Source organism: Neopsephotus bourkii, unplaced genomic scaffold (genome assembly GCF_033783945.1).
Source record: "Neopsephotus bourkii isolate Nb327-2 ecotype Australia unplaced genomic scaffold, CSIRO-AGI_Nbou_v1 NB_1120, whole genome shotgun sequence".
Classification (NCBI taxonomy): domain Eukaryota; kingdom Metazoa; phylum Chordata; class Aves; order Psittaciformes; family Psittacidae; genus Neopsephotus; species Neopsephotus bourkii.
Window position 1 is genome coordinate 3655220 of NW_026901606.1, and position 20672 is coordinate 3675891.

The following is a 20672-nucleotide window of genomic DNA, read 5'->3' on the forward strand; positions in this document are numbered from 1 at the left end:
AGCTTTTAGAAAGAACTTTATGACCTTGCTTGAAAGATTATTGTGATGGGAGGAATATGTTGTATATTTATTTTATATAATCAGAAGTAAATTCAGTTAAACGTAGCTTTTTAAAGTGTGAACCACTTAAATACCTGCCTACACTTGAGGCATATTAAGGGTATTATCATTTAAATGTCTGAGTTATAATAATTAAAATGTTGTTTAACATGCTAATAGTATATTAAGCCAAACTTACACATTTTGAAAGCATTCTGATTTAAATACTTGAGTTGTTTTTCTCAAGTGTTACAACTTCAAGTTCTGGAAAATAGACCGTGGATGACTGTTCTTTATAGAATAAAGTATTAACAGTTTTTTTCAGGCATGTTGAAGGTCATTGTTATTCTGGTTTCCACCTTCGTCTTACTACTGTCCCTTCTACAAAGTAATAAAGACAAGATTCACAGCCTTCTTTAGTAGCACCTAAGATTCCTCATGTTCTGTCCAAGAGTGTCATGTGGGCAAGTGTCATGGGGCAGCCACACCTAAGTGATTTTAGGGGCTGGAGAGAAGAAAATTAGAGGAAAGAGGCCTAAGATGAAAGGCTGGAATAAACTTTTCTGATTGTGTGTCTCATTTGTTCTAAGTACAGGCAATTAGTTCTTGAGTGACCTTTCTCTGAATTGAGCCTGCTACCCATTTTTAAAGGTTGTCTGCAGGTGCTTAGGTACTATGTGGGGCTTGAAGCACATCTGTATGGTCAGGAGAACAGTGGAACTGAGCTTCATATCATCACTGAGGCATAAATAATTTTACAGTTTTGGGGATAAAAAAATCAGGTGTGAAGAACACTGAGCAGTAAAGATACCATGGAGTCTGATTGCGTTGGAAATTCTCTGAGGAAAGGATAGAAACAATAGAAGTGATGTTTCCAGTGGATGAACTGATGCAAAAGAGAATATTAAGAGATTATTAGAAACTTAGGAACAACTGAAGTCACAGTTACACACTTTAGATTGCAAGTTGCTCTTTAAAAAAAATAGAAGAACCAACAGGAAACATGTATTAACCACTTCTCCTTTTTAAGTTTATTTGTACCATTAAGCATAGGTGCTTGAAGAGCTGTTGAAAAAGTCATCGTAAAGGTTAAAATTATCATTTAAGGTAACAAAGCTTTGCCTTGAAAATTTTCTGTGTTGTCTGCTGTGTGAATGTTCCATTTTTTTAAATGCATGCTTCTCTCAGCTTAATTTGTGAAGTTCTGTCAAAATATCCTTGATGTTAAAAAGAGCCATCGGTATGAGCAATGCAGAAATGGCAGTTGTAATGAGCTTCAATTATAGCAAAATAACTATTTCTTGATCAGACAGACTTTTTTTTTTTCGCATGGAACTGCTCGCATAATTGGAAGACACGTCATCTCCCGTGAAACATTTTAGGGAAAATAGTTTTCTCTCTTTGTAGAAGACTGTTGTAGTGAGGAGTATCCTGTCTCTGCCATATTTGAGACTTAATTGTTTACCACTTCACCTGTTTTGAAATAGGGTTCTTTTAAGGGTTATTTTGTGACTTGCTGATGAGAGCGTGGGATGTTAGTCTGTTGTTGTGGTTTTGGTTTATGATTTTAAATATCAACATGGAACTACTTATGTTCATTTACATGATTCTGTCACAGCTAAAATAGCTTACTGTGTACGTAATCTAGTTTTGAGTGTGGTGCTTCATGAAGGAATCTAAGAATTCAGTTTGCATTGTAGTTGATACCAAGTAGAGATGAATGTTTGTGTCCTTGAACTGACACAGTGATTACTCCTTATAGCCGTGGAATGTAAAAGTTCCAGAAATTTTCTTTAAAAATCGGTGGTAGTTCTTTTTATTTTCTTTATTAAATTATTCAGTTGAATCAAGTTGGTGAGTTTTTTCTTGTGGTTTTTGTTGGGGTTTTTTGGGGGGGTTATTTTGTTTTTAAAGGTTGTTTGGTGCGTTTTTTCTTTGTTTTGAACCAAATTGTTGCAATATGCGTTGACTTTTCAGTTGAATTTGTGCTGTACATAAAACTGAGAGAAGCAGGAATCTATTGCATATTAAGTGATATTAAGGTTCCAGCTGATCAACTGATTGATTGATTGCGAGTACACTTCAGTCTGGGTTGCAGAGCAAAATGTTTGTAAATCATGCACAGTTGGTAAACCTTTAGAAAAAGGGGAATGAAAGAATAGAAGGTGATGGTTGTTCCTGAGTGAAGTTTTAGAATTATTATTGTCTAACTAGCAAAGAAGTAGATGTACTGCATTCTATTGTAAGAAACTTATCACGGAATATTACTGTTGAGTTACTTACTTGCTTTGTGTCAGTGGTTATTGTTTTCTCTTAAAGTAATAAATGAACACTGAATAATTTGGACATTTGCTATTGTATATATGGGTGACTGATAAAATCCAGATGGACTTTCTGACATGATAGCAGTTTATGTTTGTAAAATATTTCATGCAATATAATTTAGGTATCAATAGCTAGGAAAAAACAGTTAAGTTCAATTGGTTTGAAGTGCCTACTGTTTTTCTGACAGAATAATATCAGTGTTTGTTATCTTGGGATTTTTCCGCTCTACTTTGTTACTTAACTATTGATGTGGTTTACACATTTCTATTTACTAATTTACTGTTTCAGCTATTTAAATTTTCAAGCTAAACCTTTCAAAGGGAAGTGAAGAAAACATCAATGTTTGTGCCTGTGAAGAAACTCTGAGGTTATAAAACTGTTGAGAAAAAGAGAAGGCGAACGTTGCTGGGTGGTGGTTGATGATAAAGTGTGTCATGCTTTGAATTAATTCTTGTTGACACTGGTTCAGTGGATGTATTGGAGGTCTAGAGACTCCAACTGCTGAGTCTGGAAGTTGTCAGCCCACCCTGTTTGTACAGTCAGTAGGTACATAAGCTGCTCAAGTTGTCAGCTTTGAATTAAGTATGAAAAGTGCAGTTTAACAAGGTGAGGGGCCATGGGTAACAGAACGTTTATTTTATCCGACTTGAATCTCATTTTAAGAAACAAAAACAAACAATGGAATAAGCAAATATAATAAAAATACAGCTTTTGTCCCATGAGAACTTACTAACAATTAAATTATGTATTTGTGTGTGTCTGGAAATGCAGCACCCCTTTGATTTTAAGGTACCCTCTCTTGAAACTAGACTATGGGATATTCTGTGGTGTGCTTCTAGTCCTAGCCATTTATGTGCTTTGCACATGTTGCAGTTGCGTGGTGGAAGGGAACCGGTCTACACTCCATTCTTCCATGTGTACAGTTTTGTTTCTTTTCCAGAAGAAACCAGAGCATGTAAACAGGGAGGAAGCTGGAGATAATGCTGTGGTGCAACTCTTAAAGCAGATGTTTGGGAGAGTAGCACAGCTGTGTGCACTGCACAGTGCCTTTCCTGCAGTTGGGTGCTCTGAAATGCTATTGCTCCACAGCATAGACCTGATGCAAAAGGAGGAAATTGTTAGGATGAAAAATAGTTGAAACACTTGGAGAAGAATGAGAGCTGACTCCTGATACTTCCCAACACTTCGATGGGAGAAACTGAGTGCTATTAAAGAATATGCTATTCAGTAAAGCCAAGAGAGTGTGAAGACTGAGGTCGTGCATACTTACTTTCCAGGAACTGCTGCAGTCTGCCATTTAAGAATATCTAACCCACAGCTGCTTCTTCAGCCCCTAGGAACTGCTGTCAGGTGGCAACAGGGGAAAGAGGTAATTTTAACATCAAATAGTAGGAGGACTTTCTTCCTTCTTTTGAAGTCTGTGGTAGGCAGACTTAATTCCTACCTGCTAACAGGAGCAGTATGAAAAGGTGCTTTCATGTAAGAAGGTCTTACCCTTTTCTTGTTACCTGTATCTGCTAAGTTATGTATTTTCAGTGAATATTCACATGGATCTGTGTATAAGCAATCAGGAGAGCTGTTACTGATCTGTTTCTGTTAAAACAGAACACAAAATTTATACATCTTAATTGTTTTAAGACTGACTGGGCAGACTTTGCAGGGTTTTTCCTGGTTTTGTGTGGGAAATACTGCTTTAAAATAATTTTAGCCAAAGTGTCACAAATTTGGTTGTGTGGGTTTTTTTTTTGTTTTTTTTTTTTTGGTTTTTTTTAGTCATGACAGGGTCGAAGTAAGGCAAAGGTGTAATAATACAATGAAACATTCTTCCAACCTGCATCACCTGTAGGGTTTGCTATGCCTGGTATTTGCATTGGACCCCAGTATACCTCTTTGCTGCAGAAGAAAACTATTTTCCAAACAGTTTAGAAGAAAAAAGGAATGGGACGCATACTTCTCCTGAGTTTGTGTTTAACCATGTTGCTCTTAATGCTGCTAATTCCTGGTGGCCCAACCCATTTTCCTTTGAAACAAGCTATGGATAGCGTCTAATCCTAATTCAAAGTTATTAAAACTTCATACTAATACTAGACAATTACAGGTAGCACAAAAGTCTTGCTGATTTTTCTTTAATCAAAGTATAGTCTTGTCTACAGGCATATTAAATTTAAGCTTGGATGACAAACCTCTTGGTATGTCAGAGCTTATTACTTACCAGCAAACATGTTTTTTTGTGGGAAGGCTGTGTTTGTCCTGGGAGTGCAGTTTGAATTTTATGTGAACTTAATTTGAGGGTTCATCTGTTTTGGTGATATGCAATACAGGTTTTGTTTTTTTCATGGAGTAGAAGGGCCAGTGTAGATGGGAGTGATTGGATGTGCAATACCAGTGCATTGCCCTATTATTAAATGTCATTATCATTTTTAATGATTGGAGAAACGAAGCCTGCTGAGCTTTCTTCTGTGTTCTGTCAGGGCTGTAGATTTCAACATAATTCTTTAAATGTCTTTGCTTTAAGTTACTGGTCATATCCTTCTGCCAGTGGTTTTTGTTCTTTTTCTTTTAGCAAATTACTTATTCTTCTGGATTGCTTTAGTTTCTGGACTTTCTCTTCTTCTAAAAGCCAAGGTAATGAATTGTAGCAGAACTTAGTGTGTTAAAAATCAAGAATACATTTCAAGAAAGTGCTACATTTTTAAGGAAAAAGCCGAACTGTTCTCAAAATACTTTTTTTTGCAAAGCAGTATTTTTGAACTGCTGATTAGGCAAGGAAAAAGATTTGCATGTAATTCCAGTTTGTTTGCAGCATATGGCCTGCTTTTAGCTAGATATTTTTTACCATTGATTAGGAAATTCAATTTCTAAATTTCATGTGAAAAGGCTTTGACAGCATTCTGATTTTTACATGTGCTTATTCTGGGTGGAATTTTAGTAACTCATGTAATTTCTGTAGCAGGAACACTCAAGCTGAGAAACCTTATTTTAAAATCTGAGAAGTAGAATTGCTAATGTGGATTTGTAGCTTAAAAGTAGCTTATGTTTGAGGATCTAGACTATAGATAGAATTAATAGTTTAGGCAACCCACGGCATACATGCTATAATTAATGGAAATTTCCTTATAAAAATATCCCCATTCATGATACAAAGAGTCTTCAACTTTAGGTTCTGATATGTACTTTTCATTGAATTGGTTTGTGTTACCAAATCTGGGCAGGAGTTTGTATAATTACGTGGCCCTCTAGTGGTTGTAACTCAGGTTTAAATAGTAAAAAGCAAAGGCATTTTCATGCTTAAGGAAGGAATTTGGTGATGCTTTCTTGCAAATGATTGGGTATGTTGTGTTTTTTACACTAGTAATGTCTTCACTGGTCTGTGGAACAGCTACTTCCGTGAATACTGAGTAACACCAGGACTGTATAGGGAAAACCTAATATGCCAATACGTAATTTGACAGCAGGGGATACTGTTCATATTTGTTATGACAGAATAAAAAAATCTTGATGGTTTTATCATATAATTTAACTTTTTTATAATCTTATGAGATGATCATTAGTGCCTTATTGGTGTGCTGGTTGCAGTCTTTGGGGATGTGCTCATGGGAAGGGTAGAGTGGCACTTTAATCTTTTGAAGAGGCTTTGGATTCAACTTTCAGGTAAGTGGATATTTAAGAAAAAGTGTCCAAGTCTTTCAGGTCACATGGATTTGTTCTTTCGTGATTCTTGATAGGCAGAATGATTTTTTTGGTTCATATTTTCCCTGGAACTGCCCCTCTTTTGTTTAATACTAAGCATCACAACTGAGTTAATGAGAGAAATCACTCGATAGCCATTCATCTGTGGGCAAACAATAGACCAGTTTCTACACTGAGCAGGACAAGTTTCTTGCATGGAAAAGCTTGCTAGACAGAGGAACTAGTAATATTTCTGTAATTCTGCCTGTGCTTTTCAGGATTCAGACTGTCTGTACTTTTTCTGATGATGGTGCTGAACTACAAATAATGACTTAAGTGGTTCAGTGTAGATAGTGTCAGCAGCTTAGTATCACTGTTTTAGGAGGTGAACTGTGAAAAATTTCTCTGTATGTTTCTAGTCATTAAAAATGTGTATCATCTTGGTAAAAAAATGTTATGTCGTGTTGTGTTTTGTCTGTTGGACACTGTGACCTGAAATCTGCATATAGGTGGTTGGAGTTGTTTCATATGTGGAAGGCTCTGCCATTTGGAAAATGGCCTGATGTCTGTTTCAAGAATGAAAACATTGATGAGAGATATTTCTGACTGACAGTCTAGAGCCACTGTTGCTAGAAAGAAGTTCTGTTTGTACTTTGAGAGATGTTTTCCATGTTATAGAGGGGAGTATGACAAAGTCCAAACTAAAAATTGCAAGGCTTGATAATGTATTTGAGAGGTGCAGATGAATACTCTAGAGCTTTGCAGCTGAAAGAGTGTGAGATTGCCAGCAAGTACTTTGCAGTTCCGTTGCCCTGCTCCTCATGCTTACTGGGAAATTGGTCGTGGGCACTTACCATGTGTTCTGAGTACTTTTTATTGACAAAGACTTTTAAAAGGCACTCGGGTTGGTTTTGGGGTTTTTTTTTAAAGCTTGTCTGAAGAATGAAATTCATGGGCAGAGTGTTAACAATGTAGTGTCCTTGATGCCTTTGTGAATATGATGGAAAATAGCTAGAAAAAGAAGACATCAAAATGCTTTGTAGAAAGCTTCACTGAAATAATTGCCTGGTTTGCTAACGTGGCAACACTTGCCTGTTTACTCTGGAAATCTAAGGTACCATGTATGTGATTTTTGCCCTTGTCCAAGACCAGCAGGAATCATGAGTCACTGTGTTTGAAATTGTAATTACCATATCCTTGAACACCTTATCTGCACTCTGCCCATTCCTCTGCATCTGCTGAGGTTGTTCTGGTTTTGTGAACTGCTGAGAATGCTGCAGCACCTGCCCTTTGTTCTGAAGCCAGTAGCATGCAGACAGGGAGATGGCTGACTAATATTCTGTAAGATCCCCTGTCAAAAATGAGCTCATGCAATCTCCTGCATTGCTGGCAGACCCATCTCAATATGTGGATATGTGCTATGGGTATTTCTTAAGCTTAAAAAAAATAAATAAATAAATTTATTAGAATTTGAAACCTGAAAAGAAAATAATAAAATAGTCTTCTTTTTTTTTTTTAAATTGTAAAATTTTTGGTCTTAAGGGAACACCAGAATAATCTGCCTTTGTTCATGAATACCAGCACTCAGTTACTGCTTGCTTTTAAAGTCTTGACCCAGGAATCAGTTGCACATAGCTGCAGCCTCCTCCCAGCCTGTTCTCGCTCTCACTTTGTTGGAGGTACGGCTTGGCAGTGCCTTGAGTACAAATATTAAACTCCCAATTGTCAGATTTCTCCTCTGTGCTGGAAAATGAATTTTCCATCTTTGGATGGAGCCGCACCCTTCTCTGTCAGTGTTTGGTTTCCAGTTAACTGCATTTGCTCTGGGTATGGAATGCTGACGTTCAAAACACAGAATGAAAATAAACTTACTTAAGAAAAAGGTTTGATCCTTATTTGATGCAGACAAATCTTCAGAAAAACATAAAGGAGTCTATTGCTCTGGTGACCCCTTGGTTTTAGTATGAGGAAGTGTGCAGTGAACTCTCACTATACGGTATTTTGATAGTATTTGTGGTTTGGATCAGTTACAATAATTTGAGTTTGACGTGATTAAAGTTAGTACAGTGTCATCTGTACTCTGGCAGTTCTTTGGAGTCAGGACTTTTACTTCTGCATCTTTATTGGCTGCACTGAATTTATATCACCATGACATTAAGCTTATCTTCAGTATGGTCATTTTAACTGTAGTTCAGAAATGTACTGAACATTATTTTTCCTTGTGACATCTGTCATGCGTTAATAAATAGTTCAGGAACAGATGATGTCAGAAAGCAAGACATCTTTGTGCAAAGGATTGATGAATTAACTAGGTCTGTTGTTTAAAGAAACCAACTGTAGTTGAATTAGAAAAGTCTTTTCAAGTGGATTATGTCCCTTACTAAAAGGGAGGGAGAAAACTTCTTAATACATTTTTTTTTTCCAGGGTATTTTTAGTTTTTATGAAGTGTTACTGTGACAGTACCAAACCACTACTGCATTTGGAGGGGTTTGTGAAATCTGATGAGGTTTCTTTTCTGTATCTGAATGTGTGATCCCTGGGAGTTTCCTCTGTCATGAAACAGCAGTATGTAATTAATGGTAGTAGGTAAACACAGAACCCAGTGTGGAAGGAGGACAAATGAGGAAAGGTTAGAATAGTTTCAACAATTTCTCCCTTCATTCTCTACACAGTTGAAAAGTGAACATGTGAGAAGAGATCCTTCTTTGCAAGGAGCAGAGGAGCTTTAATGTAATGATTAACTAATTGGAGAAACTCAGCAGAGCGTAGCAGTTTTTGCAGTATTACACCTGCCTCGAAATGTCTGGGGTTAGGGTGGAGAGTTTGAGTTTCTTGATAAACTAATGAGCTGCTTTATACTTTTCCTTTCACATAAGTAGATCTTCTCTTCCGGCTCTTAGTCTGGTGAAGTATCTGGTAATCTTGGCTTCTCTTGTGGTTTTTCTTCTATTTGCTTATGAGTGAAAAATGTAATTGTTCACTGATAGAAGTTTAATAATGCAAATTTCTTAAGGAAAATGTCAATTTCAGTTAATATTTTGCTAATCACTTATCTCGTTAATTCAAGATTTTTGGGGAAGGAGAAATAAAGCATAATGTTAGTATTGGATTGCTTGGTCTAAATATTTACTGTGCCAGATCCTGACACTATTTTGAGATTTCCATTTTGAAAAAAACATTTGGGTTTCATTTGTCTTCTGCTTTTTCTGTCAGTTCTGCCTGTTCTCAGATGTTTTCCCATTAAAACAATTTACTGTTTATCTTAGTAGGCGTTGTAGACATTTGATTTTAGTTTTTACTTATGCTAGATTTTAGTAAGATCAGTCTCTTCAAATTTAAAGACCAGGAGAGATTTGTGCCTTACCTCTGGCCTTAAATTAGGGCAAAGCTGTGTTGAAATATGACAAATCTCCCTTTTTTATGTCATACTTTTCATTGCAGTAGTTGGAGACAAGACCACAGTTCATTTTGATACTGCACTTTGTAAAGTTGGCCAAAGAATGTTACTATCAAGTTTAACCAGTTCTTGATCATGAATTTAAGAATTTTAGTCTTCTTAATAGTCTAGTGTTTTTTCCTAGTGGAGAATATTAGTACAGGTGCTTTTGCCACTGGAAGGTAAGAGAAAATTGAAATGATAACTTGCAGACCTTTAAGAAAATACATTTGAAAAACATAAATAATTAAAAAGAATCAAGAGTTGTGTATGGAAATGTGCTCGTTACAGAGCTTGTAATTCTGTGTCTGGATACATGTATCCTGCAAATACAGTCTTTAGGACTTTGTACAAGATAATGTTTACTTTTGTTACTGCAAAGTTTGAGTATGTCGTGTTGCCAAACACTCGCTGAATTTATTACAGTAAACAGTAGTGTTTAGCTTTTATTCTGGTTTTGGAGGAAGGTATTCATGTAAGAGCATCAGGATTTATAAGTATTTCAATAATATTTTGCTGAGGTTATCTTAAGTGGTTATCCTGAAGAAACCTGAATTTCTGGGTAACAGCCTATTTTAAGGCATTTTGTTTCTTTATTTGAAAGCCATATAATGTTGCAGTACATTTCTGTAATTGATTAATATTAATAACACGGTAACATTAAGCAAAACCTCAGAAAGTCACCTTGTCTGTATGTTTTCCCCACGGTAAATGTTTGATGTGGTGATAGAAGTTGATGTAAATTATATCAAGTAATCACTGGTATCGCAGTGATACATGATCCATAGCTGTGTAAATGTCTTGCATAACAAGAGACTGAGCTTCCTTAATAAAATAATGCAGAACAACCTCTTTGCAACAAGTCCAGTATCCTTCTAGAAACCTGTTTGGTTTTTTTTAATCTAGTATTTCCCAGCTTTATGAGTCCATTACACTAGTCAGGTTTTTAATATGAAGCAGGGAAGTTGTTTCAAAGCCTCTGTACGTTGTGTAGGATATTGTCATCTATGACAGCAGTAATACAAAGTAAGTCTCTTTGTTGTATTGCTTATTCTAATAAGTCAAGCATCTTGGGACCATGTGTGAGTAATAATTTCTTGGGAATCTTTCCCTTGATCGCACTTTATTGTAAATATACTTTAGTTTGGCACTTAAAGCAGCAGTATACCTTAAAAATCTGTCAGCATCTTCAGGATGAGAATTTCACAGAGAACTAAAATTATACTTTAGCATTTTCATGTAGGTTGAAAATTCGAATATTTTTTTGTTTTCCTTGAGAAAATTGTATAGAATTAGTACTGAGTTGTGGAATATTTTTGTAGGAAACTTTTCTGCTTTGTCTATATTCAGAATGGAGTTGCGTTTCCTTTTTGGAGGCTGTTCATGTCCTTAATCTATTTTGTGATTTACTTAGAAACGGGGGTTTTAAAGCATGACATATGTGAAGGGACAGACTGATTCAGCTGTGAAGAGCATAAATATAAAATTGTTCTACTTGTCCTGGAACCATCCAGCATTCTTAGCAGAAGGCTGATTTCCAGGAATTTGTGAGGACAAAAGTTAAGTACAAGAGGTATTCTAAAGAGTAGTAATTAGTAACTATGGCGACAGATGTCTCACTGTAGCAAGTCAGTCAGCTATATATAAACTAAATTACTTGTAAATTAGACCTCTTCCTCTAGATCTCTTTTTAAAAATAGCCTTTTGCATCAAAAGTATTGACACTGATGTGGAGAGAGAGATCTATTCTCGTATGGTGGTGTCATACTTTGTGGTAAAACATTTTATCTTGAGGTTTTTGGAAAGTGTCTTGTCATCTTTCTCCTTTTGACAGTGAATGCATTTCTGGATTATTTGAATAATCTACAGATAGATTGGTGCTCCTGTGTAACTTTTACCCTTTTGAACTACTTTATTCCATACCTTCTGTTTACCACAGAAAACTTTATTCAGTGAGGGGAATGAATATTGTGTACCATGCCTTCTATCACTTCAGGTCTCACCGTTCAGAATGGATCTTCAGTTCAAGTGTACTTATTCTAGAAGTTGGAGGAATGAGGCGGTACTGCGCAATAGAGGATGGTCAGGACTTGTTTTTCTGTGACTGGGTGTTTTACTGCACTTTGCAGTTATGGAATGTGATTACTGGGAGGGGTTAACTTTACAGCTGTCAGGTTAGGTTACAAATTGTTGTTTCTAGAAAAGAGAGTGTGAGGTTACTTGAATGCCAAGAGAGTGTGAGGTTACTTCTGCCCAAGGAGGGTGAGAGTAAAGAGGTTAACAAGGGGAACCATCCTTTCTGATAATGTTTTTATTAATGTTGGTTGAATTCCGGCTTTGTTATTGTTTGTAATTTTTGGGAGAAGGAAGGGAAGCAGTGGGGTGCAGATTTGGGCACCCAAGCTTCGGATGAGTGCACAATCATAGAGTAAAAGCACTGTATAAGCTATTACTTTGATATTGGTATCCTGCTATGATCATCTTATGAAAGAATTTTTTCCATGTAAATTACCATCACCATAGTATTACTGTATTTTATCCAGAAGTTTTGTTGTTGTAGGTGATTGCAATGTTGATAGTTCCTTTTAGAACTAATGCAAATAAAAGAAATCTGAGAGTGGGTTGGGATGTCCATACAGTTTTGTACTGGCCATTGTTGGGAGGTTCCGTGAATTGTAATGCAGTTTGTTTACTTACATTTTATGAAAGCAAAGGTGATATGGGTTGTCATGGTGGTTTTGTTTTTAATTTAGACAGCTATCTCCTAATACAGAGAACTCCAAATTCTGGTTGCAAAATGTACTTTAAGGTCTTAAGATTCTGACGTGCAGGATTTGATTGAAATCAGATGGTTGACATTGTAAGTACAGCTTGCTCTCTGCCATTCTCTTCTTGAATGACGATGCTGCAGTGGGAGGTGTGAGTATATGGCTTAGGAACCAGCTTCTAAAGTATGCTCATTTTTAGCTCAGGTCATTGTTATATACCACCCAAATTAAACAAACTGAAGTCATAGGAATTCTGCAACCATGCTGAGGTGTTCATCTGTCCGTGCCTTCGAGCCAACTGGCGCAGATAACTAGGATGGTGATGGGTTCAGTTTAGCTGCCTTTATTTTTTTCATCCATTACCATGTGTGAGTTGAAGATGTCAGTCTTGAATGGCACTGTGATTGTGAAAGATATGTGGGACTATGGTTTGAAGTTGAGGGCAGCAGTGAATAATCACAGCAAACTTTGGAGACATGCAGTAGAGATCTTCATCCTCATTCTTTTATGTGTATACATAAGCTTTAAATTGTGAACTTCAGGTTTTTCTTCTGCTTAAAACTGAAGAACTTGGATTGTGATGTAGTTTAATGTCCAAAATTTTTAGCCATCTTCTGCCAATTTCTTTAATATGAATTAGTTTGAAAAAAATTCAGCAGCACTGTTCAAGAATTTTATTTGATGATGAATAGCCTGAACCATTTAAATAAAGTGATTTTAAGCTTCATGTAGCTAGTTCTAAAGCTTAAAAAGTATTGTTTAGTCTTTTTAGTAGCCTTCCTGTTAATAATGATCACTTCCTAATACAAATTAATAAATCCTTTTAAAATAAATGTCTGGCATCCTGTTTCTGAATTTTCCTGATGTGAAGCAAATTATGTGGATTGCTGCAAATATTGAATAATATTATGGGGCTATTGACTAATAATATCCTTGAATCCTGAGTGTTTCACTTTCAGACCGGTAAGGTTAATTACAACTACTAGCAAATACGGGGTTTGAATAGTTGTTTAGAAGGTAATGGGCACAACAGGTAGGAGATGGTATTAGCTCTGCAAACATGTTTTCATGTTTTGGGGGTTTTTTTTTTTGTGAATGCTTTTAATATGCCGTAATTTAAAACTCTGATAGGTGTAAGTGTATCTGTAGAACTCGCCAGTTAAAATAAGCAGTGCAGTGTTGTATGTCAAAAGAAAGATCGGTGCTGAAATGTTTGCAGGTACAACACACCTGGAAATGTTTGCTCTGTTTTGTTGAGGAAGGTGGCATTTTGCTACTGAGCAGCCCAGAGTTGAAGACAAACGTGTTTTGTGCAGAGCTTAAGCTCTTAGAGCCTCTTAGTGTTTGGCATTGCCCCTCTGTGTAAAGTGATTTCTCTTCTCACAAATTCAGCATGTCTTCACCTCCCTTTCATAGCTCCAGTGTCCTTTTCAGGTAAACCTTGCTGACTTTAGCTCAGAGGAAAGTTAAGCTGAATGACAGGGCCTGTAGTGAACTTCAGAGCACTTGAGCTATCAGGACATGGCAAGCAGCAGAGGGTTTAATACTTTAGAGCAGTTCAGATACATCCAGAAAAAGGCTGAACTGTGTTTATACCCAGACTCAGTTATGCTGGCACAAAACTGCTTTTACTGCCACAGTTTATTTTGCTTGACAACAGGTATGAACAACCAGCAGGGTTGTCCTGGCAGTACAGTCAACAAAACTTCAAGGTGTAAATGAACACAGAACAACTTGGTCAGCAGAAGAGCATATTCCCTGCTGTCCCCTTCCTCCTGCACCTTGGAGCTACTGGCAGGTTGGGAAGGATGGTACTGAATTCCTGGTGAAAACTGAGAATTTTAATTTTTTTCATGAGAATGGCTGGATTTACATTAGGCTTACACCTTCAGTTGAAAACTTAGGGTGAATATCTTTTGTCCATTGCTATATCAAAGAAGGGTGGGGTTTTTTTTTTCCTCTTTTTACTGCATAGAAAGAATGGTTTATTATTTTGTAAAGAAGTTACTGAAAAACACTAGCAAGTTGTGCTTCTCTGTGGGTCTCCAATACTTACGGCCCTAAATAACCATTGAATAGCTGCCACTCCTTCAGTCTGTTCAATCAGACTGGAAAATCCCTGTCTCACACGTGGGCAGTTTTAGTTTCATAGCATGTGCCTGCTGCAGGTAGCTAAAATAATCTTAAAAAGGAGATTTGCTAAGAGCTCAGAAGTTAATGCACTGGCTTTGCTGGCAAGTTGAAAGAGCTGGAATTTAGTAAGCAAAGAGCTATTAGATCCATGTGTTGAAGAAATATAAAAGTAAATAGAAAAGCAATTTTGCTTGATGCACCCCACCCTGTGAATTATGCTTGCTCATGGAGACAAATACTTCTACTTCCTTGATAGGTGGGTGGAGTTAGGCAACTGAGAAGAAAGGAATTTAGGATGTGCCTAAGCAGAGCAGAATGAGAAACTCAATCAGTTGGATCTGGAGATAATTTAGCATTTCAACTTCTCTATCTTGCAGCCAAAGGACTGATGTGGAATTCAGTATGGTTTGCACAGTGTACTCTGCTAGCAGAAGTGCTGCTCCCAAAATGAGAAAGTACTCTGTGTTAATACTTCAAGGAAGAGATGATCTTTTAATAGTATAGGAGAAGAAGCTTTACAGTGGCAGTGTGTGATAAATGTGGGCCACATTGCTTGACCCCCTTACTTATTGTTTTAAATTCTTTGTGCACGATTCAGATTGTGCAGAGCCAGTGTACTGGAGAATTCCTAGCAGAATACTTGGCATCAAACAAGTAGATGAACCTAGATCACTGTACAACTCTGCAGTCCAATTTTGTGCTAAAGTATTGCTTTAGGGCAGGTACTGCAGTTTCTAGATCCCTATTTACTTGCTGCATTTGAGTATTAGCTTTAGTACTTGGCCTGCATTTGTAATGCCAGCATTAATTGTTCAATGACTGATCATGTAGTTTGTAGCATGAGTAGGGGAAGAATTTGTCATTGTGACTGCAGCATTTTATGGCTGAACTACTCTAGCTGACAGCCTTGCTGCCCCTTTGTGGCAGTAAAGAAGGCAAAAATGAAGTTGGCGTCCCCTTAGTGGCTGTAATTCAGAATTTGACAAATGAATTTAAATCTTTCTGGTTTGAACTAATGACTCAAAGGCTGTAAGACAGGGCTCTGAAGCACATGGCAGTTGTGTACACATTAATGATTGACTTTCTCTAAAAATCAATGTTCTAGATTTTGATGCTTATTATTTATTATTAATTCAGCTATGGAATAAGGCTGAAATAGGTTTCATTATTGTATTATATATATTGTTTTTAGAAGTAGACTTTTTCATGGAGTGAATGTCACATCTCTGCAGAGAAACTCAGTTCTACAGTAATTCTCCTCACTGTAATTTTCAGCATATTTGTCCTGAACTGCAGTTTCAAGCTGGGCTAGATGGAGTAGAAGTAATGTGCTCTTAAAATGGAAAAGGATGGCTATAGATAGTGATAGCAAATGTTACGTGAGTCTGTCTTGATCACCATTCTTGATTTCCTGCCTTCTTGCAGTACTGGTACAGCTCTGCTGTGGAAGAGACTTGATGTTCTTTTGTTCATTTTGTTGTACTTGGGGTAGTTAGCTCATAAGAGTTTTTGAAAAAACCACTGTTTTAGTGATCAAGAATAGAGCATTTGTTCTTTAAACACTGATTTTTCTGTTGCCCTGTGTGTGGAGCACTTATTCTCCATCTTTACCTTGTATCTTGTAATGAACAGTTACACAACAGAAAGATCTTTCATGCCTTTGGCTTTTGAGTGTGTGTGTATGAGTGATTATTATGTACTGCAGTTACTTGGAGATTAACACTTTGGCTTTCTCAGAACAAAATTAAAAACCAAAATGTCAATCACAAGTGCATTTCTCTACGCTTTAGGCCAATTCTAGAACTTTGTATTAAGTCTCTAGTTTGGTACTCAGGGAATAATGCAGCATATTGAAAGAAATACCATATATCATGAAATTGAAAAAAGGTAGGGCTAAAAGTAAGTCTTGTAGTAAAATATTAAAGTAGGAGCTTGTCAGTTGTTTGTTCTACCATTGTGTTGTACTGTCATTAAATCTCAGGTAAATCACTGAAAAAGTGTGATACTTCTGTGAGCCCATGCTTTGTTTTCCAAGCTCCCTCAGAAGTGTCTTATGCTATATCAGGACTGCGTATGGCTTGAAAAACAAAACACTTAATGTCTTGTCAGGCTAAGTAAGGAGTTCTCTTTAGTCTGCCTCTTGGAAGACATAATGGTAGTAATCATTAAGCAGAATGATTTTTGTTGTCTTCAAGGAAATGTAACAACATAACAATAACAATATAACATAATGTAACAACAGCCTACCTACGTTCCATGGGCCGTCTGTCCTCTGAAGAACAGCAATTTTTAAGCATCCTAATACCAGCTAGGATTCGTATGTTGTATGTGCATAAATCTAAGGTACTATAGTCTAGAATGTCTATGGCAGAACTCTTCTATTCAGGAAAAATCAGGAATTTGTTACAGATGGGAAAATTGTAGTGGTAGCTAACTGCATAAAAATAAATGTGACTTAGCAATTTGTTGGTGGTGCTCTGAATCATTGACCTAGAAAGCAATGGAACTTAAATGGAATGAGATTTTTATACACCACAGGTCAGAGCAGAGCTTATTCATCAAAACTGAATAGTAACTTGAAATACAATAAATAATAAATTTGTAAAATTAATTCGTAATTCCTTGCAAAGCATGGAAATAAAAAAATGCAGGGTTTTTTGCAACTTCTTTAATGCTGTTGTAAAGAAGATGGACAGTACTGGAGGAGTTTGAGTATACTGATGAACCACAGGTTTTACTTTAGCATAAAATCTCCATACATTTTATGGAAGCAGCATGGTAGGATGACTGCAGTTAACAGAGTTTATTAATGGTGAATAAGTGAGAGAGAACAGAAATTACTAAGGAAGAAATATGGGCTAGGGTTTTTTTTTCTTCTGTCTGTGAAGGTGGTGTGATACTGGAAAGTAAGTTTCTTAAATAGTTGTATGGTAATAGTTGTAATTTCAGGAAGAGGGGAAACTACCACTTGAACCATACATATAGTTACCTGAGTTAAGGATGTGGTAACTCCTTAACAGTCTTCAAAAGCTAAGTTGCTTTGAACGTGCATGAGCTACCATTTCTGCTCAAAATGGGGCTAATTGTTAGTACAAGGCACAAAAGGATGGGAGTTGAGTTTGATCTGAAGAGGGGTGTGAATCAAGTATAATTAGGTCAGCATATGCTGCCCTTTTTTCTGGCAGTACCGGCTTAAGCACCTCCTCATATAACTTACATCAGCTCTCAAAACTGGTTTGCAGTGACTAAACAAATGCCTGAGCCAGTACAACTAAAGAGGTGGTGGTGCAACTCAGCAGTGAGCACTGGGGAAAGGAAGGATTTATAATTACTCTTGAAGGCAGCACTGCTGCTGGAGTTCATTGGTTTGCACTGAAAGCAGGAAGGGCAAATAGTGCTGGGCTCACAGCAGGCACTGTATCACAGAGCTGCTGTGTAAAAGGCATTGTTTTGGGAAATGGAACACCCACCAAGGATATGCATAATTGATAGTATGATAAATATCGGTATACTACTATAAATGCTAGTTAACATATACATGTTTGTTTGGGGGCTGGTGCTTGATTTTTTTATTTTCTAAAGGTAACTTTTAGTAATGATACAAAAGTGATGGAGGACTGACCTTTGAGAAAGATCATTTGAACCAGGAAAACTAGCATAGGAGTAACATTTGAATTTGCTACATGAAAGGGATGAGCTTGTGACATTAAAGATAATTGAATCCTTTTTACTAAGTCTTGAAATCAGTGCATTTCTCCTTATATATCAGCTTGTTAACATGTTGCTGACATTACTTCTTTCTTTGCTGGATACAGAAAGTAGAGTGTTTTTATTCTGTTTGTAAAGACTTTAGGAGCATCTCTTCTAAAATTTACAGAATGAAATCAATGTAGTTAAAATGGACATCAGTTTGATAATATTAAACTTAATGTGCATTTTCAGTTGCCATTTGTTTACTTTTTCTTTTTCCAGTTTGAATTTTGTGTCTGCTGTTTTGTTTGATGTTTTGATGAAGTTTTGTTGCTGATGCTCTGTTGCAGCTCCTTTCCTGTGTTCACTCTCCTGTATTTTGTTGTGCCCCATCTGCAGATTCTGCAGATGTGTTTTTGCAAGGGGCAGTGATTAATGGAAATGTTGGAGGGATAAAAGGCACCTATTATGCATAGGAAAGAAAAGGGTGGAGAAGAGTAAGCACAAGTATGTTTCTCCTTGCTTCTGACTCACTTTTTCGTAACAGAAGGATATTCAAATGGAGCAGAAAGCTAATCAAGAACAAACAGGAAGTAAAAACCTAATTATGTCTGCACAGAGCCATGAGAAGGTTCAGTACTCTCAGATTAGTAAATTAACAAGCTAATTAATTAGATTGGCTTTCAAACCTACAACTGTAATAAAAGCTACATTATATACTATTATGTATTAATATATAGTATTTCATAATAGAGTAATATTTAGAGTAGGGTGGGTCTGATTGTTACTGCAGTGAATACAGCCATAATTTGTGTTTACCTTCATCTTTATGAATATATGACTGAGAATTATTTTCTTTTTCTTTAATTTGAGATCAAAGACCAATCTGTTGGGGGGGGGGGGGATATCTTTCATGTGCTGCTTTCCATGCTGCTGTTAACATGCATCCTAGCCGAGCCTTCCTGTGCTGGCATTCCTGTTGATGCATGTAAGATACTTATCATGTGCTTGGTGTCATTTTCCAATATGAGGTCTTTAGACCCTACTGCTGGTCTCCTGTTCCATTTTAACCCTTCCTTTTCCCTCAACTCTGATTTTGAGCTATTTATTACTTTTTGAGGAGTGTGATAATAAGAGGTATGGGAAATTTTGCATGGAATCCTGAGAAGCAATGGCATTTGCCTTTATAAAAAAAACACGGGAATACATTCATTTCTGTGAAGGCATTACTCTGTCTCTCCCCCAGCCTTATGGTTGTGTTGGGACTTGATGAGGTTGCTTACGGGTGCAGGAAGCTGGGGATTTCTACCCTCCCATCAGGTTCCTGTAATAACTATTGTCATTGTGAACTGCTGAAAGTGACTCATTTCAGTAGTTACCTGGCTGGTTAGTAACATTCCAGTCCCCTGTTTCATCCTGTCTGCTGATCAGGTCTTAGCCATTAAGTGTGGTCTTTTGCAAGGTGACTCACTCACAACCTCTTTTCAGACATAGCAATTTTGACCAGAAGTCTTGTGTCATAAGCAGTTTCTGATCCAATAAGTCGCTATTAAAATTTAATTAACTCTACAAACGGTTATTTACAAAGGCACTTGATGCAGCAATTTTGAGATTAACTTAATGGTGTGAACTAGTACTGCTGGAAGGTAAAAGCATCCTATATTTTTTTTCCTCCCTTAGCTTCATCATGGTCTGACATTACAGTTCCTGAACTCTGTTCTCTGCCAGAGTTTTGTCTGGTTCCCTCAGTGCTAGCCTTCCCTACTGGTACATTAAACGTATAAGCAGGTAGAGTTTTTGTGTTGACCAACATAAATGCAAGCAAAAGGTGATGTTGCTACGATGTCTGATGCATTCTATGCAGGCAGTAGGTTAAGTACAATTAGTAGCTATTATTTGCATGGTGTATGTGCTAGAATTTAATCATACATTCAAAATATAAAAATCAAATACAAATACTTCTTGATAATGTGAAGGTGTTACATCCTGAGGAAGGTGTTTTGAGTTTGATGCATTTGTCCTCTTCTACCCTGGGAGCACAAGCTGTATTTTATAGCAATTAAAATTTTATTCGAGCTTATGTTTGATCATACTTATTTTGTGGGGTTTTTTTTCCAGATACTTTACTATCCTTTTTGTTTGTTTTTACAGTTCTACCTTCAAGACACTAAAAGTAGTAATGGTACCTTTATTAATAGTCAGAGACTGAGCAGAGGATCCGAGGAAAGCCCACCATGTGAAATTATGTCAGGTGACATCATCCAGTTTGGTGTAGATGTGACTGAGAACACGCGGAAAGGTAAGGGTATGGATCATCTTTTCTTATTTTCCAAGTGTATTTAGATTCTCTTACCACAACCTGATCTTCAACAGTAAATGGAATTCCTTGCTGTAAGAAAATAGGCTGGTGTTTTGGACTCTTTATTTTGTTGTCTCTTCCCTCCTTTCTGCTGGCAATGAGTCTTTGGGCCACACAGTAAACTAGATCAAGAAAATTATCTGCTAAAGACATGGACTCTATTCCCTCCTGCACCCCCAGCTAAATTTTAACTGGGTTGCTTCCATGACCCACCTTTTTCTGTATGGGTGCTAGTATGTGTAGTGGAAATGC

The 20672-nt window shown here is 36.9% G+C and overlaps 1 protein-coding gene across 42 annotated transcripts in view; it reads left to right on the plus strand.

Annotated features, from left to right (window-relative positions):
* SLMAP (sarcolemma associated protein) overlaps nt 1-20672 on the plus strand; it is an 85515-nt gene that overhangs the window by 13660 nt on the left and 51183 nt on the right. For 22 of the 42 annotated variants that reach the window (XM_061362444.1, XM_061362442.1, XM_061362467.1 and 19 more), the window contains exon 3: nt 20213-20366. In XM_061362444.1, coding sequence (XP_061218428.1) covers nt 20213-20366 — 154 coding nt within the window. The remainder of the gene's footprint in view (nt 1-20212; nt 20367-20672) is intronic. The other 20 variants (XM_061362445.1, XM_061362468.1, XM_061362479.1 and 17 more) reach the window with 1 other exon arrangement.